This window comes from Phyllostomus hastatus, unplaced genomic scaffold, assembly GCF_019186645.2.
Source record: "Phyllostomus hastatus isolate PE091 unplaced genomic scaffold, TTU_PhHast_1.1 phas_contig_29, whole genome shotgun sequence".
Taxonomy (NCBI): Eukaryota; Metazoa; Chordata; class Mammalia; order Chiroptera; family Phyllostomidae; genus Phyllostomus; species Phyllostomus hastatus.
Genome location: NW_025333835.1, coordinates 45,827,995 through 45,851,943, shown reverse-complemented (window position 1 = coordinate 45,851,943; position 23,949 = coordinate 45,827,995). Strand labels below are relative to the sequence as shown.

Sequence of the window (23,949 nt, the reverse complement as noted above, 5' to 3'; positions counted from 1 at the left end):
GGCACCACTGTCATTCAATTTCTGATTATTAAAATCACTGAAATAGAAATACATTTTCAGAAGAGCAGAGTCAAACTGTCACTTCTATGTCTGACATGGAACATAAAAATATAAACAGAAATACTAATGCAAAAATACAAAGACGAAATGCTTTTAATGTTAGTAATCCTTTTCTACTACCCAATCTTCACACTAGTTATCCAAACATTACACGTAAAAAAACCCCGGCTCTTCCATGCAAGACACACACTTCTTCAGCATTACAAACACCTTCATGTGCACTATGTAATTCTTTTCCATCTCCCAACAGTTTGGTATTTCACACTCCCAATGAGACTTTAATAAAACTCATATATTTTCTAGCCAGGTGTTCTGCACATTAAAAAATAATTTGTATATATGAATGCAATGTCTTACCTAAGTAAGTTTTCATTTTAAAAGTTGAAAAGCAGGAAGCACATGATAAGTCACATTAAACCACTGGTTCCAAGAACCTGGGACCCTCCCTCTACACCCACTGCCTTCCCCAACGCCAAGGACAAGCAAAAGGGGAGGCTAAAACTGAGTAATTTCAGGAACATGTAATATTTTACACCCTTTTCCTTCTAAATCTTTATTCTTTCTAAGTTACCTCTAATTTGGAAAAAAGTCATTGCATTTGTTCATTATTTTATATATTTCAAAACCTGAGATTTCAAATACCACATTAAGCATTATGGTTTTATAAAATGTAATACTTCAAAATTATATCAAGAAAAGCCATGGCTTCCACATTAGAAAACATATTAAATAAAAACAGTTCATGAAAGGTAAATGTTAAAAAAAAAAGCACCTTTGAAACAAAACAAATATTAAAGCTGAGTTCCAAAATACAGGAACGGCTTTCAAACCCCACGGAGGACTATCACCACCTGTTACATCCCACTCCACAGAGAATCGCAGTGAGACAGCTCCCACTACCTTATAGCCAGGTCCCAGCTGATGGATGGCGAATATCTGGGCAGGGTTGAGGGCTTCACTGAACACGTACACGGCGCCGAGCTGCCCACAGAAGACCCTGTTGGCATCAGCAGTTTCGGAAGATCCAAGAAAGCACTTGTCATAGCTCTGTTTTTAACAAGTCACAAGAAATAAATGTGTTATTTTGTAATGACAAAATACTGAAGGATGCCTTCTTTCACTATCATAACAATAATAACAGAAAAAAGAATCAGTTAAGACTTTATGGGGTATATAAGTAGTAAAAACCAGCTAAGGATTTTTGAGAAAATTAATCTGTTAAATATTTTATACATATGGGCAAGCTACACAAATAACCATTTGCTCAATAATCACTTGACCACTTTCCAAACTTTATAGTTAAAGGCAAAAAGGCTTATAGTTATTTATTTACAATGATAAAACTGCGTTTAAAACTCTAGTGAATTATAATTATCTCTATACAGAGACTCATCTGAATCAGAGAATACAGAGTGTGGCTGCGCTCAAGGCAACCACGCATTTATGTTTCTCTCCCTCTCTACCTCCCTTTCCCTCTCTCTAAAAATAAATAAGCAAAGTCTGTTTTAAAAAAGTGGTCTATGAAGTTTCATGCTGGAGATTTCTCACTGGATAGTGCTCCGCAGTCAGTTGAAGTTGATAGTGATGAAATCAAGGCATTAAGAACAATCAATGTTAGCCCTGGCTGGCGTAGCTCAGTGGATTGAGTGCGGGCTGTGAATCAAAGTGTCGCAGGTTCGATTCCCAGTCAGGGCACATGCCTGGGTTGCAGGCCGTAACCCCCAGCAACTGCACATTGATGTTTCTCTCTCTCTCTCTATCTCCCTGCCTTGCCTCTCTAAAAATAAATAAATAATTAAAAAAAAAAACAATCAATGTTATACCATGTAGGAGATATCCAACATACTCAAAATATCCAAATCAATAAAGTTACTGGTGAAAATGAAAAATGATTCTTTTATATTGAGGAAAAAAAGCATATAATCTGCCTTGGCTGGTGTGGCTCAGTGGATTGAATGCTGGCCTGTGAACCAAAGGGTTACCAGTTCAATTCCCAGTAAGGGCACATGCCTGGGCTGCAGGCCAGGTCTTTATATATACATAAAAACTTTTTGGCCAATGCAATATTTATTCATTCTGTTTAAGGTCTTCCTTGCAGATCCAAATAAGATGAAAGACACATTTTTTAATGCCTGAGATTCTAGAAAGAATAGAATACTGCCATGATGTTTTTGACCTCATACTTGATAAGTTAGCCAAGCAATTTTCCTTTTTTGTACCACTATTCAGGTCTGCTAGCAATTATATTAAATTTAAGACTTGAATATTCAATTAATAGAAAAATTTTCAAAGTAAAACTATTACATTTCTAACAAACTATTTTATTATTCAATTTGTGTTATAAACAGTGCTATCTCATATGCTCAAATACATTAAAACATGAATCTTGAAGAAAACCTACATCATTTGTGTTAACGTGCCAAGCCATGTCACCATAGGATACCAGTTGTCCATTAACATAACACCGGATCTCACTGTTCCTCCATCGGTTGTAAATGTGGACAATGCTGATCATGTACCACTTAAAGGGAAAAAAACGAAGATGTCAACAGGTAATGTTTCATTTTTACTGTACAAAAAGCAACCCTCACATTCATAATACACAGCACACGGGCTTGGAGGAAGCAGCCGTCGCCCTCTACCACTTCCCTTCCCCTCCCTTTCCCCATTTATCAGATGAAAGGTGCAACGCACAAGGAATAAACTGTGACTGAGACAGGGCCAGAACCCCTTAAGTCTTGGTACATCTTCCTTAAAACAAGATCCAAAAATGGGAAGAATGCAATACGTGTGTTCATTCACTTAGTAACATTCACATTGTGCCAGGCATTGCAAATACCCAGATCTGAGAGGACCGACCACAGTCCCAACTCTTCTGAAATGTATGGTACAAGGAAACAGACGCACATCAGACAAACACAGACAGAATTACAAACCATGATGCTCGCTACAGGGAGAAGAGACCAGTGCAGGTGAGAAAGAGTAACCTAGACTCTACTTTGGACAGCACAGTCAAGAGAGACGAGTCAAAGGAACATTTTAACACTTAACACTAAATCCAGGAATAATGACATATTCTAAACTTAATCTGTGAATAGTCATTAAATAAAAATAAATTTCATAGAGTTCTCATTTTATGATCACTAGGGTCAACAAAAAGCATTTTTAGTGTTTATTTTGATATGGGATGGTTTAAGTTCTCTAATAATTTGTGGATCCAAACCTTAGTTTCTTCAAATTTAAGAGTCTAAAGCAAAAAATATAAAAGTATTCTCTAAAATATAGAAAAACACAAATGATTTATAGATACTTGATCAAGTATACTTTCAGTGATTGGCGGAGGGATTAACTAGTTTTCCTAAAAAAAAATAAATAAAAATACAAAGTACAGACCTTATTCTCCAATTAATTAAAAGCACTATTCAATTATTTCATATATATTGGCAAAGTATAGAGCTTTAATAAGAATTCTCAACCACTGAAATATGTCATTTCAAGGTGTCCTAAATACTTAGCACAAACTTTAATTTCATTTATTTTGACTTGGAATGTAAAAACTGAACTCATAGAAAACAGTAATATGGTAATACTCAACACTGTTTCTCAACTACAGAAAAATACATCAGGTCAAACCACTTAACTCCTTTACATGTCTTTTTTTTTAAACTGTTTCATTCTAGGTAATCTTTAATGACAAGTTTTTGCAAACTGAGTCTTCAAAGTTAGTCATTTAACAGATCATGTTTCTAAACATTACAAACTTTAATTAAAAACTGAGCATCAAATAAATTTCAGAAAAATCTCATAAAAGTTTACATATATAAGAAAGAAATTTTATCTACATTGTCTTCATTGAGTTTGAAAATTTTCAACCAGAATGCAACACAGTAGATACAATCCTTACATTTTTTAGTAAAATTTTTACTAATTAAATTTCTAAATAGACTAGATATAAATATCTATAAATACAAAGCAATTTTCTGCTACTGAAAGATATTTTTAAGATAAATACTATTAGCTGTATTATTATACTTATTGACACACCTAATGTAAAAAGGCACTCAGTCAACTAATATGTATTGAGTTCTTACTACTATGACCAGATAACTCAGTGTATTGGGCAGACTGAACTTTCAATTCATATGGACATAAATGAAGTTCCCAGTTTATAAGACCTGTGACTTCTGGCAAATTATTTAGTCTCTCTGAACCTATTTCCATCTGTAATAAAGGGGATAATGATAATGCCTACTTTTTATAGTGACTATAAATATTATACGTAATGGACAACGTATTAAAACTATGGAGAACAGCTCCTAATACATACTTGGCACCTCTAAGTCAGATACCATTAATTAAATTTCTATTTTTTCTCTGCTTTTCCTCATGATAAAAATGTTTCTGCTAAAATTGACACTACTCCTCAGAGTCATTCACTCATTGAAAAATTTACTAAGAACCTACTTCTTGCCAAATACACGCTAGGTTGTGAGTGTATAAAGAAAAGGAGGTTTCAGTAGAAGAAAAACATGAAAACCATTAAAAAACAATACAGTACACCAAAAATATAGATATGGGAGCAAAAAAATTAATGACAAATTGAGTGTAGAAGAGAAAGAAAAGATAAAAGGAAAAGGAAGAATTAACAGAAGAATTCACTGAAACAGTAAATAAAACTTAAGACTACACTTAAAGGACAACTAGCCCTGACCAGTGTGGCTCAGCGGGTTGGGCATCATACTGCAAAGCGTAAGGTCACCAGTTCAATTCCCAGTCAGGGTATGTGCCAGCGTTGTGGGTTTGGTCCCCAGTCAGGGTGCATTCAAGAGGCAGCCCATCAATGTTTCTCTTGCACATCAATGTTTCTCTCCCCCTCTTTCTCCCTCTCTTCCCCTCTCTCTCAAAGTAAGTATTTAAAATTAAAGAAGAAAAAAACCTGACGGATGAATACCAATTACTAAGTAAACAAAGGGCAGAAAACCATTCCACACAGAGGTATCTTGATATGGTCCATAAAGCACGGACACTTGACCGAATGCTTCCCAGCGCTTAGGTTTAGAGGGAAAGAGAGACAAAGGCCTGATTCTAAAGAGACCTGTTGGACAACTGCAGCCATCAGCCTTTGGTTTTTTTGCATAATGTGGGATCGCTGCAGCATTTTCAGCAGGAAAGTAAAATGATCTCTGTAGTTTAAGAAATAACTGGCAGGAGTGAGGAAGTGGGACAGGCAGGCAAACATGCATGAAGGTGACCCTGACAACTGCAGAGGTTCAGGGGGAAAGGACCACAAGACGCTAAGGGCGAGGAGGCATTCCTCACTTACAAGCGAGGGGGCAGGACAAGGGGCTCAGTGACAGAACTTACCAGAAGTGCTGACGAAGAAAAAGGGGGTCTAAGATGGTGTTCCATTTCTCACTTAAGTGGGTGCCGTTGTAACTCACGATAACTAGTACAGTTAGCCAGTTAATTAGCCAGATACACAGGACTGGAGTTTCCCAGAAACAGTCTGGTTTTAGTCCTAACACACGGTAAAACTGAATGAACGAGCACGCGAACGCACTGCTGAGTGAAGGAAGCGGAGGCCACAAAGTCCCTTCGCTACTTGGCACTCTACAGACAGCACCCAAGGGGACTGTCCGATCCCGGGGGCCCAGCTTCTGACTTGACATACATTTATCTTTTCTATGAATGTATACATTCACTTTTTAATTGACTTCATTGGGGTAACAATGGTTAATAAAACTAATTATACAGGTTGCAGGTGCACAATCTATACAACACATCGCCTGTATATCGTACTGAGTGTGCACACCCCAAGCCAAGTCTTCCACCACCACTTACCCCCTTCACCCTCCCCTCCCCCCGCCCCACCCCACCCCCTTTCCCTCTGTAATCGCCGTGCTGTTGTCTGTGTCCACAAGGTTTTTTTTTCACTTGATCCCTTCACCTTTTTCACCCAGCCCCTCAACCCCCACTGCCTCTGAGATCTGTCAGTCTGATCTCTATTAATGAGTCTGTTTTTACTTTGTCAGTTCAGTTTGTTCATGAGACTCCACATGAGGGAGATCAGACGGTATCTGCCTCTCTTTGACTGGCTTATTTCACTTAGCATTATAATCTCTACGTTCCCCCATGCCATGGCAAAGTATAAACTTTCCTTCCCTTGTGTGGCCAACTAGTACTCCATTGTGCAGATGTACCACAGCTTTCGACCTGGTAGTTCTGACTAAACAAAACGGAAGTAAACCTGGAGACTATGTGTGCACAGGCAGGTCTGCACTTAGTTTATGGCCCAAAAGTAGATCTATAAAATAAGGACGCCACCAGCAATAACGACAAACACCAGTCCTGTATTAAGAATTCATAAGAAAAATATAACATATTTATACAAATATCAATAGTAGCTAACATGTACTGAACACTTACTATGTATCAGGTAATATGTTAACAGTTTATATCCATTTTCACAGGCCTAACATCTGGTAAGTGGAATAGCTAGGAAAGTAATATTCAATAGTTGTAATATAAAGGTTTCTTTTTTGAAAGGCTAGTTAAACTTCTTATTAGACAGAATAACAACTAAGCTAGTGCATCTTCTGGAAAACTAAAGAAAGGAAAAAATTAAGAGAATAAATTTATCTTGAATGCAACAGTATAATCAAATACTTATGATTTCCAAGGTGTATAAGAATCTCTGCAGAAGTCTTTTTAAAACCCAAATCACTCCCAGTTCTTCTCCTCCCACGGCTCCTCAGAATACACAGAGCTTTTACAAATGGGAATGTATTTCTTATTAAAAAATTGTGTAAAGAGTAAAGAGAACAAATAGGTTAAGATGCTTTGCCTTAACAACAATTTTATTTGGTTAACTTCACATGTTTTTTACTTATACTCTTAAGCCACTGTTTTCTAAACTTGTCTGATAATAAAAATCACCTACAATATTTATTTAAAACATATAATCCTAACATGAAAACTGTAATTCCAAAAATCTGTATTTCTACCAAGTTCCCACTGAAATTCAAAATAGTCTGGCACATTCGGCAAACCCTGCCTGGGTCTCATCCCAGACTTGACGACAAGTCAGAATTTCTAGAGGAGAGGTGATGAGGTTCATAAAACACCTGGGATTCACATCAGGGAAAAAATAATGCCCCTGCTAACATTCACAGTAATTTAGAATCACTGGCTTTTAAGCTATTTTCCATGTATATGGTAATAAATGACTGTTAATTGATATCCTTTAATAGAAAGGAGTATTACCCCCTTAAACCTAAAGCAAGACTCATTCAAACTCTATGCAAGATATTTCCTTCATATGTAGCAAAACAGACACAGGATCATAAACAAACAAAGAGGAAGCAACGCAGGCACTCCTCCACCGTGTGCGGGCTCATCACGCCTCTCGCGGTTGCTCTGGCAGATGCATCTGCCCATGGATCAGACGCAGAGGACGCCAGGGACAAGGTGGCGCATCTCACCGCTGCCGTGTGTCTGAGACAGGTTTGGAGCCTGGATGAGGGTCAGCCTCAGGCATGGAGGAACAAGGGAGGAAGTGGGCTCCTGCCCTTCTGCCCCTCGTTACTGTGGACTGTGGACTTTCCCCAGGTTGGCTGTGGGCACAAAGACGGAGTCCAGGAATGGGCGGAAACAGCTCTCTTCAAGACCCCAGCTGACGATGAGTGAACCACACCCTTTAAGTCTGATCACGTAGCTGCACACTTCTCTGCATTTTCTCGTTATTTTCTAGCTCAAGAAAACTTTAAAATATGCTTCTCCCTGGTCTCTGAGCAGCCACGTTCTTGTGGACATTAAGCAAAGGTGTATTTCACCGCCAAAACATCGATAGTAGGGCAACCCCTCTCCTCGAAGCCATCACTACCAGCGAGGCAGAATTGGTGAACCCTTCCACCGCAGGACACGAGACACGGGCTACCAGGACTAGCTCAGTCTCCCCCAAGTTTGTGTCATCAAATTTGGAAGGTTAACTGCTGCCCTATGAAAAAGCTCATATCTCTAAGTCCACAGTGCACAACACCACACAACCAAACCCCTGTGAGAGGTCGGGGCGCATCGGCCGCCCATGGCTGCAGGCCCTGGTGCCCACACCGGCGGCTCTGGTGGCTCTGGTACTCAGTGATGGACTGCTGGACAGGGCGCCCCTCCTCCAACAGGGGCACGCTCCAAGACCCCGGAAATGCCTGGCGTTGGACGGGGCCATCTACATGCTGTGTTTTGTCTGATCTATGGTTTCTCCTGCACACATATCTGGGACGAAGCTTCATTTATAAATCACACACAGCGAGAGGTTAGCAATAGCAACCCCTAACAGAACACAACACTGACACAGCACACGCTAGTAAAGCCTTGTGAACGCAGCCCCTGCCAACCCAACAGGGAACCAGGCTGCCCCTCACGTGGCAGAGGCCACGCAAGGCACCAGGACGTGCGACCCGGTCACTCTGCACGGTGTGGTGCCTGAGCTCTTTACATCTGGACCTCCCCGTTTAATAGTCTTGGAGCCTGGCTGACCACAGGTGAGGGGAAACCACTGCAAGTGCCACTGGAAAGACGGGGCGCATGGTGGGAACCTGCAGGTTCCGTGCCAGGCACCCGGCGGGAAGCAGAAAGGGGGTGCAGCCAAGCCCAGTGGAGAGAAGGCGCGGTTGGGGAAGGCTGGGAAGAAGGGAGGCAGGAGTCGGGACAGGCGAGTCTGGAGACGGCCAGGACGCAGACCGCCTCACCGCCGGGAGCCACACTCGCCCTGCCTACCTTGCGTGGCTGGAAGTCGTACTTGACGCAGTGCTGAAAGCCTTTTCCTTTGGACTTCAGCGACGTGACGATCAGACAGTTCCCAACGAAATGGGCAGAGTAGCCGACTCCCTTGCTGGTGCGGAAACTGTGAAGGAAACCAGCCGCAGTGTGACGCCCTCCGATACAAACAACCCTGCATCGAAGGCTTATTATACAGATAACAAAACATTATAAAAATAAGACTTCCTTCTCTGCAGAGTAGAGGGGTATTACGTGTACCAAATAAAGACTAAACGTAAAAGATTTAGAAAACTAAAAGAAGGAATTTAAAATGAAAAAGAAGACAACAGAACCATTTAAAATTCCAATTTAAAATATCACAAATACATAACAAAAATCAAGGGCCCATGAAACCCTACCAAGTCGCTTACATCGGCCTTCAAGGACCATCTGGAATCAGCAAACACCAAAGTCATTTATACAGTCAATGTTTCCAAAGACAGCTTGTTCCCTAGTTCTACTGTATCTCTAAAAATAACTTACAAATTTAAAAAAATTTCACAGCCAACTCTGAAAAATAATGGGTAATCAAGCAAGAGTACATTTTTATTTCTAGTCAAAAAAAGTATGTGACTACAAAATAGTTATTTTCTTCTAGAAGAGCAGTCTTCCTAGCTGTGCATCCAACCCCTATGTGAGAAAAAAGTGCCTATGTTTTGAAAGATAACTATTATTGAAACAGTGAACGTGTGCTTTCCCAAAATGACCACCTTGGAAGTCCAACCCCATTTACGTTTGGAAGTTCAGACGTGTACAATCTTGTAACAGAGTTCACAAGCGATTAGTAGAGCGCATTTCACACATTTCAGAGCCAGTCATTGGAGAAAAGGCACTTTAAATATTACCCTTGCATTAAAGCCTATGTGACAGGTGCTGCTACTGCCTTCCTCTTACAGCTGAAGACACCAACGCTCAGGACAGACGGGGGCGGTGGAGGCAGCCTTAAGCGCAGAGCACGGCAGGGCTGCGGGGCCGACACTCGTGAGCACTCACAACGCCTGTTCCTCGGCGAGTCGGCGCATCGGTGCGAGGCTGATGGCACCACGGGCACGGCTGGTGAACTACAACCCCCAAGCTCTCCGTCCTTACAGGTCAACCCGTCACCGGGTGGAGCAGCCCATTCTGTTAGCTACCTACCAAAGAGTTCATCTTCCAGATTATAGTTTTTTATTGTTGTCATAATTCTGACATGGCCAGTGCTGTTAATGCTGTGAAGCACATCCTGATTATGCTCACAGAGCAAAGGGAGGGAAAAGGCCAAGCGAAGGGAACCAGGCGGGAGGGGCTCTCCCTCCTCGGCCAGGCTGCCCAGACCGGCAGGCAGGCAGGCAGCACGGGGGAGGTCTGCCCCCGACTCTGAAACTCCGGGACCGGGGCAAGACCAGTGAGGCGACAGCCCAAAACAGATGAATAAATTTCACTGACTTAACCGTGTCTTTAAGAACTTAACATATATTTTTAACACATACATTAATGTCACATTTAACTTAATATGTTATTTGGATCATGTGCTAATATTTACAAAATTGAAATACTTAAAAGTACTAAAATTAAATATATCACTTACCAATAAAGATAAGGTTTATCCTTATCAACATTGATGTTATTTAATGGATCCATACGAAACCAAGTGTTCAGGGTGAAGCCATTCTGATAAGGCCACTTCGCTATGGGAGGCAATGCAATTGCCTACAAGGCAATGAGAAAAAATACAAAAGTATCAGTTGCTAACACTTGAAACCTATATAATCCCAGTAACCAGTGTCACCCCAATAAATGAACTAAAAATATAAATAAGTAAATGCATAAAAGAAACATGTAAAGAAAATAAAAAGACATGCTACAGATTGGGAGAAATTATTTGACAAATACACAGCTGACAAACTTCTACCCCAAATATACAATTAATTCTAACAATAATAAGACAACCATTTAAAAAATAAACAGAAGATTTGAACACAAGCAGCACAAAAAATAGAGGACGGCCCATGAACACAGGAGAAAACACTCAGCACACTCATCATGAAACAATACACTGCTAAAACCCCAGGAGGCGCCACTGAGTGAGCACTGAGAGGACTCAGACTGAATGGGTGGACAGTGCCCAGGACGCACAGCTCCCAGAACGCTCCCCTATGCTGATGGGGAAGCAGAGGGTCTCACTGTGGAAGCAACCTGTCTGTTCTCAGGAAAAGAAACTGACACCAACAACCAGGGCGCGCTTTTAGCGCTTACTCGAGAGATGGGAGAGCATGCCCATAGGCCTACTTTCAAATGTGCACTGCAGCGGTGCTCACAACCACCACAAACTGTAACTCAAATGCCCACCAACTAGTCAACAGGTGAATAAGCTGGGGTACACCCATAAGTGTGACACTACAGAGAATAAAAAGGACATGAATAAACGACTGGCAAGCTGCAACACGAATAACTTCAAACGCATATGATAAATGAAAGATGCCTGACAAAAAGACTGCATAATGTGTGATTTTAATTACATGAAATTCTAGAAAAGGCAAAGTTAACCACAAAAGCAATCAGAGGCTGGGGAGAGGGGATCAGCTTCAAAAACAAACAGGGAATCCAGGGGAACAAAAGAATTGTTCTAAGTCGAGGTCATGGTTCAGGTTACCATACTATTCAAAAGTCATCACATTAAACTTCTTTAATCAGTGAACTTTACTGTGCACATTGCACTTTAATAGAGCTGACTTAAACACGCACAGATGAAAACGCACATGTGCTTTAAACTCACCGCAGCACTGCAGCCAGGAAAATTGAAAAAGGTGTCAGGACCGTGTCTCTGTGGCATCTGATTAAGAACTGATAGTAACTTTACTGCATGTCTCGGCTGAGGAAACCAGAAAAAGAAACAGCATTGGTACAGGCTTAGCAAAAACACCTACCATATCACATTAACCACTGGACTATCTTTCTAACAAGAGAGGAAATTAATTTTAAATGATTTACGTAACTCTTTAAGAGGAACAACTTCCATTACCAACTCAAGTGCATAGCTCCCTAGAGACCAGCTGTCGAACATTAAGTATTCATGCACGGAGACTGAGCCTCCCCCTGACCACAGCTTACCCAGACTCCACTCTCCCCTCGCAGCATGCTGAACAGAAGCTTCAGCTCCTTGACAGTGATGCTGTAGCTGGCAAGAACCCCCAACATATCAACTAGAAGATCTTCAAAGGAAAATAAAGTTATTCTGAACTCTAGTCATAAGCTGCCATCTGTCAAGATAATAGACTTTTTAAAAGAATGGAAGTTATCAAGTCTAATTTCAACATATACATAAAATATATAGCTAAACATCCTCATGAATAGTTATTCCAATTAATTGTCAAGTCATCAGAAAACCAAAAAAGTATATGTAAGTTTTAGAATTTTTCTGTATCAGGTATAACATTCCAATTAGGTTTTCTTAGCAAACACATAAAACAGATGTCTGTAAGTCCTCAGAACACACACACACACACACACAGAGCAATGCTGTGTGCAGGGAAAGACAGGCAAAAATATGCTCAGGTACAATGACTTAACATTCTAAATTAGCTATTTTCACAGGAAAACGTGACAGCCCACCATACTTTCTTTCACAAAATGTTTCTGAAGTATTTGAGACATCAGTAACAATTCTGAGCAGGTGCTCCTTGTCTGGCATGTGTGAGCGTCACAGATGCCCCTAACAAGCCTGGGAGGGAAGCCCCGTCCCGCCCCTACAACTGAGGAAGGGAGGCGGGGCCCCTTCGCCCTCTCCCGGGGAGCACACCCGACTCAGCCAGTGGCAGTGGCAGGCAGTGTGGCTCAGGACACCTCCCTCTCACCCACCAGTCTCTCAACGGAACACCACGCCAACACGCTACCAGTGAGGTCAACGTGCTGCCAGCGATGCCCAGGGTGTCTGTGTGTGTGTGTGTGCACATCTGAGAGCCAAGCAGCTCACCAAATAAGAAAAAATATGTGCATCTAATCCCTGTCCCCGGTTCCTCTCCCATCTCCACATATTGTGAGTCATACCTCTACCAATTGTTTTTTTGCAAGAAATTAAACATCTAAATATTTTTATTTTATTTTCTCGATTCCTAAAACACTTCCTAAGAATTAAAGATACTATACAAGTTATTATAGTCAACAGATGTTCTAAAACATTAATCATCAATTAATAAAAAGATCAGATTAGGGTAAGATGAAATAATTAGCTATTAGAATATTATATATATATATAATCCAATATCACAGACTAACAGCTGATTTTGAGACTTTAAAAATATCATGTATTTAAAATAGAAATTTAATTGGTTATTTTCATCAATAAACTGAATAATTCTCAATGTCACAATACGTAAGCAATCTATATAAAATTGTCACAGTGGATATGCCATTTTTGAGACAGATCTTTCAGTGAAATAAAATGTTTCATCATTCAAATAACAAAAATATTCATAGTTACTATATATTAGTCAGAATATGTTTCTAAGAAAGAATTCTGGATAAAAATCAAGCATCTTAAAACCCTCCATTAATATAAAGCAGTTTTCATCAATCAGCTTTGATGGTAATCTTCAGAGATTTCTTATAGGTTCACTCAACTATAAATACCTGTTTGAAACGTGTAATTTCTATTTTCCAACCCTTATCTAATCTCCTATGTAATTGCATTTAATTACATAATATTACAACTTTTTATTTATTATACATATAACATAACCAAGCAGCTCAGTTTAATTTTACAACAGTTCTTCTCTATACCAGATTTTTAAGAGAGGAAAAAAATACTGAAACTATGAAATTTTCTTATCAATTTACTCCACCTTCTAGTGATACCTTCACATTATTAAATATTCAGGGTGAAAACTTAGTAGTATTTTGGTGGTTACTGTTGCTTCATTAGTATGTTATCTAAATTTTAATTTCTCTACTGCAAAGTAAGGTACAGATTTTTTTCTGACACTTATTCAGTGCTTAAAATAAAAAAAAGGGGAAGTTTTGTGTTACCAGTATGAATTCTAGAGAACGAAGGACCCAAGAGTTAGGAAGCTTTCTGTGAGAGAAAGCGGTAAAGACGGGCACTTCCGCGGCGGCACCTCACACTCACCGCCTGCAGCGCGACGCTCACCAGTGACGCAGCTACCACCACTATGTGTGTGCTTGGGGCTCATTCTGCAAAATGCACTCGATGAAGTGGCAGCTACTTCATTATGTACATAAATAAATAAATGAATACATAAATAAAGACTAGCTTAAGTCCAAAGTGTCCAAAGGCCGCGTGATTGTCGGTGGAACGTGTGCGCCCAGAAGCTCACGCACACGAAACCCTATCGGACAGGCTACGAGCACCGGCAGGTGCGGCGCATCTGCGTTAGCAAGACGTTCTGCCTGAGCCTGACTCTTCCTGAGGTGAGCCCCTGGGACCCGGCACGGGGGACGCTGCATCACCCCAAGTAGACAGATGCCACTTTGAAGGCATTCAGAAACGGTTTTAATATACTCTTCAAGAGAAATAATAATGTTTACAAATTGTTTGAATCTAAAAAGCACAAAGTTAAAAATACAATACATAAGCTTAATTAAATACCACACAGAAAGAACGGTTTCCATTTCTGGTAGATTTTATAGTACTCATTTCACTTATTCACTATTAAGGTTTTCTAAAACCCGGAAAAGCAAAATTAGTAATTGTCTAACACAAAAGAAGCCATCCTCCATTTGTCAGGTTTTCCCTGAACAAAAAAGCAATTTTTCCCATATAGTTCTATTCATCTATTTTAAATCAAGGCAGCTCCAATAAAATCTATAAAGTGGTAGCTCGGTACTTGTCGTTAATCCTTCCTGGAACTCGAGCACCAAACAACAAAGCACATTCCCTTGAGGGGCGGTGTCGTAACTCGTACAAGTTACAGTGAGGGCAATGAGACCCACCAGCGCCATGTGCTGAAACACTTTTTCTCGTCAAAATGCGAGGAGGTCGGGTCTGACGCGTTCCGAAGCCGACGAGTACCGAGGAACCACTGTAGTACCCGCAGACTGTTAGAAGCAGCACACAAATCTGCATAAGCACTCCCAGCGCCCTGCCAGACGGCCTCCTACCTGCGATCATGTCATCCACGGCGCTCATCTTCAGCAGCACCTGCTCAATGAGCCCGACCTCCGTGCTGGTCTGCAAGTTGCGGACACTCTTCCGCAGGACGGCGGTGAACATGCTCCAGACCTCGGCCTGGCAGGTGACGTCGCAGTGCTCCAGCAGCTCCGTCATGCAGGTGATGCTCTCGGCGTCCTGGATGATGAAGTTCATCTCCAGGTCGAATTCTCCGCCAACCAGCTGGACAGGAGCAGAAACACACAAGAGGACTAATAAGGTGGGAGGCATTTATAACAATACAGTAACACCAAATCTTCCATCTGAAAGAAAGCATAACAACTTTAAAACACTTCAAGTCTTCTAGCGTAAAACTAAGTTGGATAAAAATTAGTACCCTATAGGTAAGTGAACGCAATCTGCAAAGAGAAATCTAATTTTTTTAATGGAAAAAGGTGATTTCAAATCTGGAACAACAGTGAAATAGAGCACATGACTCTGGGGTGGGGGGTGTCAGGTGGCAGGATTCAGGACAAATTTCTACAAAAAAGAGGCTTGGCTCTTAAGAGCAATACTCACTAGAGGATGAAGTGTAAGCATAAATTTTAAGACGTAAAATGTACATGTTGAAATGACAGAATCAATGTTTAAAATAAGTTTAAAAGAGAACTCCCTAATATCTTGTAATACTTTGAAAAATACATGAACTGGTATGTGTGATTAACAGCAACATATCTGACTTGTAGCCAAATGAGCCAAAAGTGCTACTGTGCCTCGCAAACACACCTGAACTCAAAGATGTGCTGTAACAATGCTCTTGCTCCCTACGGACCAGCCACACATCAACTGTTATGTTCAGTAACAGTGCCATTCTTTCACTGTTGTTCTAGTACAGTTGCCCCAATCCCCCCCACTGCCCCCGCCACCACTGCTGCTCTCCCCTGCCCCGCCCACCCCTGTTGTTCATGACCATGGGTCATTCATGCTTGTTCTTTAACTAGGGCCCTTCCCCTTCTTTAAATCCCTCTTCTTAAAGAGCAGCACCGACACACTGGACATCTTTTTGGTCAAGAGAATGAAAGATTTAAGGGGAAAAATAGCCATATGCAAAATGTCTAAAAATTCTGAGTTATGCATTCATTCATTCAACAAATATTTTATTTATAAAAGAGTAGGACTCACTGTTGTAGGAAGTAGGGGCATCTCCTTGGACAAGCAAAAGCCCAAGCCCTAACAGTGCTAAATTCCAAGAATAAAGATGTACACCTGTACAGCATGTATACTCTACCTTAATCCAAAAAAGGTTGCAGCTGGCTTACAAGTTACGCGAAGCACAAAAGGAGGCATAATGCGATACGAATGCGCAGCAGTAATAACAACACCACTGCCCAACCCTACGTGCCAGGTAGAGCCATCTTAAGTGCCCCACACATTTTAAATAACTTAATTCTCATTACAATGTATGAGAAAGAAGCTGTATTTTCTCCCCTTCACAAGTAAGTAATCACAGGCACAGGGGTTGAATTAACTTGTAAAAGGTCACAAAACCTGTAGGTAGAAGACCCAAGATCAAAACCCAGAAAATCTCCCTTCATACAAGTCCATACAAGCAATAAAATTTCGTTTAAGAAATAAGTCTTCTAAAATTTAAAAGCAAAATATTCTCAAATTTTATCATACCATATACCCTGTATACATTTTTCTCTGTAACAGCTCCAAAATTCAACTTTGTAAGAAATTAGGCTTTCTGTTAACTTCTGACCTTTAAATGACCTAGACATCCTCCCTGGTTAAAGGCTCGTTTTACTTCTACGGAAACAACTTCAACTGCTCTTGCTGGTTCCGGTTTATTGCTGATAACCGCTACGAGAGTGGCTGAGAGTCTGGCTCTGAATCCAGCCTCTCTGGACTCAGACTCCTGCTGCGTCAGTCCCTCACAGTGACCACTGCCTGCCTGAGCCCCAGCACCCCATCAACAGCACGGGAGCAGAAGTTCCTTCGTACAGGGGAAGTGACTGGGTTATCAGCACTCGGGAGCAAAGTGGGCCATGGAGTCAGCGTTCAGTTGAGGTCGGCTTGTAGATCTATGACAAACAACTCGACCACCATTTTCACCACACCGGTCTCACCGAAGAAGCACTTGCTTACTCACTGTTACACACTCAGTGGCTTCAAACCTCAGCTGAACCTTGTAGAGCCGGGTTACTAACACACACACACAGAAATAAACAGGTTTGAAACACCATGCCATGGATGTGTACTAACTGGAATAAGAGAAGCAGATGCCAAGATTTAAGCCTATGAGTCTTGAATAAACTTGTGTAACACTTTAGTCAAGACAGTATACGATAAAGAGGAAGAATAATGCAGAATATTTTAGACTAATTTCCTAAATGAGTTCTAGGCCTCTAATGGAATCTGGTGTAACCAAGAACCATTATGAAATGTGTAAGTAACAGAGATGGGCTCCGCTGCAAGAAAATAAATAGTATGCTTTCAAAGGAATTAACAATGAATATGTGTAGTTCCAACAATCAGGCTCTGTTATGTGAAGCCTAAGGTTCCATCTTTCACAGTTAAAAAGAACAATGACCTTTCAGATATATTATTTAATTACAAAAGAGTTCGGGTTATGGCTCTCTGGTTTCATTGCCAGAAGCCGTAAAAATATTCACAGTAGATAATGCAGAATGGGCTTACATTTTCTGACAGCCTTTTTAACCTATATTATCACTTCTAATACATACTGTTCCTGTGGCTAATGCTTCTGAAACTCATTACAAGATCAGGAAAACATTTACTCCCCACTTCTATATGAAATACTTTTATTTACCCTATAAAAGTATAAAAATTACTGTGTATGTTCTTTGGAGAAATTTTGGCCCAATTTTTTAATCAGACTGTGAGTTGTTTTGCTGTTATTTTTTCAACACAGAGCTGTATGAGTTCCTTACTTATTTGCAGATGTTAATCTCTTACCTTATATATCGTCTGTATCTTCTCCCATTTAGTAGGTTGTGCAAATCAAACCCACAACAAGATACTGCCTCACACCTGTCAGAATGGCTATCACCAAAAAGTCAGCCAATGAGATGTGCTGGCGAGGATGTGGAGCAAAGGGAACCCTCATGCAGTGGTGGTGGGACTGAAAATCGGCATGGCTACTGTGGGCAACAGTACAGAGGGTCCTCAAAAAATTAAAAATGGAACTGCCTTACGACCCAGTGACTGCACTTCCGGGTATTTATCCAAAGAAATTGAAAGCATGGATTAGAAAAGGCATAAGCAGCCCTTGGTTCATTGCAGCATTATCTGTAACAGCCAAGACATGAAAGAAACGGAGGTGTGTCCACCCACAGATGAATGGATACAGAAGGTGTGGCATATGTGACCACAAATTCATGTATATTAGACTCCAAGAATGTAAAATAACCATTCAGCTTAAAAAAGGCCTAAAACTGAACACTTTCTCCCCAGTTCCACATAGTACACAGTGTTGGTTCTACACAGATACTTTCCCCATCAAAAGCATCTCTATCTGCACCTCACAAACATCTCTTCCACCCCAGAGGACAGCTAGTAGTGACAAGGCGAGGTGTCGCAGGGCGGCCCTCCCAAGGGCCGTGCGCGAAGGGCCTGGGACCTGCCCTGGGGTCTCCCCTGGTGTGTGGATTAGCACCCTCTCCCCGTGTCTCTGCACATCATCTTCCCTCGACGCGTCTCCGTGTCCACGTCTCCCCTTTTTACGGGGCCAGCCACACGGGATCGGGGTCCCACCCATGACTGCATTTTAACTTGATTACCTCTGTAAAGACCCTCTCTCCAAATACGGCCACAGTCTGTGTAACTGAAGGTGAAAACTCAGCATACCTTTGCTCCCCTTCCTGAGGGTGCGAGGCGGAGGCCTTCCAATTCCACCCGCAACACCACGACCGCAACCTCCCAAGCAGGTACCAATGCGGGCAAAGCTGCCTTTCGTTCTGCCCAACGCCTATCCAAGGCAAGAAAGAAAAAGCAAAACAAACACCCTCTACCAAGTTATAAATACTAACTCTCACCAACAGCACTGTGAGTGACCATCACTTCCTGAGACCCTGAATTTTTCCTGAAGGGAACCCATTTTTAAAGTGGAAAAGTGCTTGATGAGAGCACGGGGCCCCCACCGGCCTCGGAGCCGAGTCTGTCCTGCCACTGGCGCCATCGGCAGAGGCCCCTCTCCAGGACGGAAGTGCCCAAGGCAAGGGTTCCTCTCGCTGACTCTCTAAGGAGAGTAATGAGTCATGGGGAAGTTTTACAGAGTTCAGGTAAAATAAGTTTTATCTTAAATCTCACATAAGATCAAATCTCACTGTTAAAAAGCAAATCTTTTAAAAAGTAAACCCCTTACTCCAAGCACTACAACTAAAGAAGGAAAACAAAGTGCGACGTTCACACACACAAAGTGACCCACACGGACACACACCCCCTCCCCTCGGGGACTGAAAAACACACAATGTGAAAACACACACATGAGCCAACAATTCTATTTGACACACTGAAACTAGGGAGTGCATTACATAAGCCAAGGCAACCACACAATCAAGGCTGGAAATAGCTGAGAGGCTTGTCCAACTAGTATTTTCCTAATTTCTTCTTAAATGGTCTTCAAGGATAGACTGTCAACATCTTCCCTTCCTAGACACATAGGCATGTGTCTTTTTCACTCTTAACCTCCAAAATGTGTTTCCTTTCATCTGAAATATATTTCTCCAGTTGAAAGGTATAGTTTTCTTTTCTCATACCTTCATTAAAGTAAATAATAAATGACTGGTATAAACCTCTTTTACATCATTTCCGTTAATACAGGCAACCCTTTAAATTATTTCAGATAAGTCATCGAACTTCCTTCAACCTTTTTCTCGTAACGTTAACCATGTGACCTTTTCCTGGTTTTTACTTATCTTTTCAAAAGAATCATGGTCAAAACTGGGCTCACCCCGGCTGGTGTGGCTCAGTGGACTGAGTGCCAGACTGCAAACTAAAAGGTCCCCGGTTCGATTCCCAGTCAGGGCACAGGCCTGGGTTGTGGGCCAGGTCCCCAGTATGGAGCGCGTGAGAGGCAACTGCACATCAATGTTTCTCTCCCTCTCTTTTGCCTTCTTTTCCTGTCTCTAAAAATAAATAAAATCTTTTAAAAAGTAAAAATGAAAATAACTGGGCTCAGACCTTGGAGAAATCTAAAACGCTAGTAGAGTGCAGAAAACGCAGGTCTTCCACGTGGCGTGGCCGTGAAGGCTGGGTGGGAGTGAGCCACGCGTGCCCCCCCGTGCTTCAGCTTGGTGGGCGCACCGGGCTCCGCCGGCGCAAGGCCTGCAGCCCTGCAGACACCGCTCACGCTGTCCTGACCAGGGGCTACACCCAAACGATGAGGCGACACAGCTCTAAAAGCAGTTGTCATAAATCTTGGTTGTTCGGTTGTAATGACGAGCTTAAAGCATTACTTAGAAAAACTATCGAGTGCTGAAAAAGAAAAGGCTCTCACTGACCTAAGATTTCATTTTATGAAGCTAAAGCAAAGAACAAAGCAAGTAGGAGAAACGAAATAAAAAGCATAAAGCAATGAAATAAAAACAAAGAGAAAAAATTAACAGAGCCAAATTTTTTTCCTTGAAATGACTGATAAACCACTAGATAAACTAAATAAAAAAGAGAAAGTACAAATTATTAACATCTGGAATGGATTATCACCATAAATCCTACAAGCATTAGAAGTATATTACAGAAATGTTTATGAACAATGTTATGCCAACAAATTCGATTACTTAGATAAAACAGAGAAATCCCTTGCAAAACGCAATTTTCTAAATGGACACAGACAACTGAAAATCTCAATGGCCTATATTTATTAAGAAGTTAAACCTATTATCAAAAAACCCTCCGACAAAGAACAGGGCGGACTCGGGTGCCTCCACCAGCGAGCTCCTGAAACCGCCCCCCGGGGAGGAGGCAGGGGCTCCCGGGCGCCCTCGCCCGGACCCACAGGGACCTCGCAGGAAGAGGAGACGGCGAGCCCGCCTCCCGGGAGTGCGGGCACAGGAACCCCTGAACACGGCAGCGAAACCAAATCCAGCAGTGCGTGCGATGCAAGGTGCGTCGTCCCACGACTACGGTAGGAGAGCACGGCTGTGCTCGGACACTCAGAAACCAGGGTCGCCTTGCCAGTGGGGGCGCGGCGCGGCGCCGTCACTCTGGAGGGCGACCTGGCAGCTTCCTCAAGAGTCAGGCCCAGATGTGCCCTAGGACCAGGAGTTGCACACCCAGGTACCTACAGAAACATACGGTCAGGCACACTTACACTCTCGTGCTCACGAACACATTGCTATCAGAAGCCAAGCACCGCGCACAACTCCCACGCCCACGCACTGGTGAGGCGTCACGGACCGGTGGTGGACGCGCACACCGGCGCGCCCCTGGGCCACGGGGGGCAAGACCAGCGCACCCCGCGCACGGGGCGCCGCGGGACGGAAGGCAGCCCCGAACCTGAAAGACCGCGCGTCGCGCGGCTCCGGCTCCGCGTACACGGAAGATGCGGGAACGGCTCCTCCAGGGAGAGCCCGTCAGCCCCGCCGCGGGCGCGGACGCGGCGGGGAGGGCCACGAGCGGTGTGGCCTCCCTTTGGGGTGGGGGCTGGGCGTGCTCGGACACAGACTATTCTCAGAGTCGAGTGACCACCCAAAAATACCGGAACCCTGGCCTGTGTGCTGAAAGTAGGTGGATTTCACGGAATGTGAATACCTCAATCAGCTTGTAAAAACAATTACCACATTAGCATAAGTACTTCAACCAATAGAAAATACCACGTGACAAAATTCACCCTCGGCGATAAAAGGTGAGGACCCCCCCCGCCCCCCCCCCCGGGGCCCTTTAGAACCGGCCGAGAGGCCGCTGCCCGCCCGGGGCCCCGAGCGCCACAGACGACGCCAGCTCCGGGCAGGGCATCCGTCGATGGGAAAACGACACTGCGAGGCTCTGTCCACAACAGCACGGGAACCCTTCACGATAAATGTAGCAGGAACGTGGGCGGTGCCCCAACCGTAAACCACAAAGCCCTGCGGCGAGGCACTCGTAAAGGGTGGACTGAGAGGCCTACCGGGCGCGTTCCAGAGCCCGAAGACGCGCTCTTTTCAACAGGTCACCCCCACCCCCGGGAAAATTAAACCGCACGTGCACACAGAACCCCGACCGACCGACCGACTCCGGCGACAGGACGCGGGCGCCGCGGCAAAGCCAGCGACCCCCAGGCCCCCGCCGTCTTGGGGCAGAAACCGGGGCGCCCGCCCGCCCAGCCTCGCGACCCGCCAGGTAGACCCCCTCCCCCCCATCCCCGCGGCGCCCGCGCGCGCGGCCAGGCGCGAGCTGGCCCGCGGCCGCTTTCCACAGAGCGCCGGGCCCCGCCGCCGCTGGACGGCCGTCTCGCGGAGACCCCGGGCCCGCAGCCCCAGGAGGAAACACTCGGTGAGCCAGGTCTCACCGAAACTTGGAAGTGCCTCTTCGTGCGAAGACAAGACCGCCGTGGGCGAGCACAACTCACACAGCGACGACAGCGCCCGGGCGGTCTGTGCCCGACCAGGGGACATGCCTCAGGCTCACTTCGAAACCCCCTGGGGGACCTTCCACCGCACAGGGGGCACACGCCCTGAAGGGGCGCCTCGCGCAGCGCGCCCGCGGCCCACAGGGCTCCGGGCGGGAGGAAGGGCCCACCGCCGCCGCCACCGCCGGGTCCCGGGGGCGCACGCACGGCCGAGCGCCACCGCGCCCGTCTGAGGGCGCCCGGCACCCACCGCCATAACTGCCGTCGGGTGGGCTACGCTCACCGGTACGCGACGGGGTGGGGGGCGTACGCTCACCCGTACGTGACGGCGTGGGGGGTACGCTCACGTACGTGACGGGGTGGGGGGGTACGCTCACACGTATGTGACGGAGTGGGGGGGTACCCTCACCTGTACGTGACGGGGTGGGGGGGTACGCTCACCCGGACGTGACGGGGTGGGGGGGTACCCTCACCTGTACGTGACGGGGTGGGGGGGTACGCTCACCCGGACGTGACGGGGCGGGGATGTACACTCACACGTACGTGACGGCGTGGGGGGTGCGCTCACACACACGCCTCGTTCCGCCGGCTCAGAGAACGCGCTCGCGGTCCGTCTTAAAGCGGCACTCACCACCGTCGGGCCCAGCAGTCACCAACGCGCGCTTAGGCAGTCATCCCCAAAGAAATAAAACGAGACCTCAACACGGCTGCTACACGGACGTTCAAGGAAGCTTTATTCATGATGGCCGAAACCCGCCGACACCCAAAGTCCCACCAACGGGGGAACGGTACTGCACAGTCGTGACGGTCTCCTCGGCAACCAAAGGGGGCAGATACTGATCCACGCAAGAGGAACAAAGCACACGCACGAGGCCCCACGAGAGGAGCTTTACTCAAGAGGTCGCTCACACTTGTCAGATTCCAGCCGCACGACTTGCGCGGCCAGCCCGGTCTGGCTTCCAGGGCCGTGGGCTCCGGACCGCCGGGGTGGGTGCAGGGGACTCCGCAGTGGCCGGACGCTCCTTCTCTCACGGCCCGCACAGAGAGCGCTGTACTCGAGAGGTGTTCCAGCGTAAGGAACTGTACAAAAAGGAGGCTGCGGGGGGGCCCTCGCCGAACACTGAATGAGCAGACGTGCATGGCTGCAACCTCGCTTGAATTTTATCTCAAAAAACAGCAAAAAACCCTAAGATGGATGCGTGTGTGATAAAGCTCCTCTAGTGAAATGCAAACTGTAGAACCCAGGCACTTACGCGCCAACTGAAACTCCCCAACTCTTCCTATCAGGAAATACCGACTACCAGAGGCCTGGGAGCCGGCACTGAAACTTGGCATTAACCAACGGGACCCATCCAGAGTCTCCGAATACTTCCAGCCCAGTGCCACTCACTTTTCCTTCAGCGTGGCCCGTAACAGGCCC

General features: G+C 44.4%; 1 protein-coding gene across 4 annotated transcripts in view; it reads right to left on the bottom strand.

The window, feature by feature from the left end:
• The window catches only part of NBEA (neurobeachin), a 446,461-nt gene that overhangs the window by 394,279 nt on the left and 28,233 nt on the right, over positions 1-23,949 (bottom strand). For 3 of the 4 annotated variants that reach the window (XM_045839137.1, XM_045839139.1, XM_045839138.1), the window contains exons 2-8: positions 14,971-15,202; positions 11,965-12,065; positions 11,630-11,725; positions 10,442-10,563; positions 8,833-8,959; positions 2,462-2,581; positions 961-1,107 (exon numbers count right to left, since the gene is read on the bottom strand). In XM_045839137.1, the coding sequence (XP_045695093.1) occupies positions 961-1,107; positions 2,462-2,581; positions 8,833-8,959; positions 10,442-10,563; positions 11,630-11,725; positions 11,965-12,065; positions 14,971-15,202 (945 nt within the window). Of the gene's footprint in view, positions 1-960; positions 1,108-2,461; positions 2,582-8,832; positions 8,960-10,441; positions 10,564-11,629; positions 11,726-11,964; positions 12,066-14,970; positions 15,203-23,949 lie in introns of those variants that run through there. The other variant, XM_045839140.1, reaches the window with a different exon arrangement.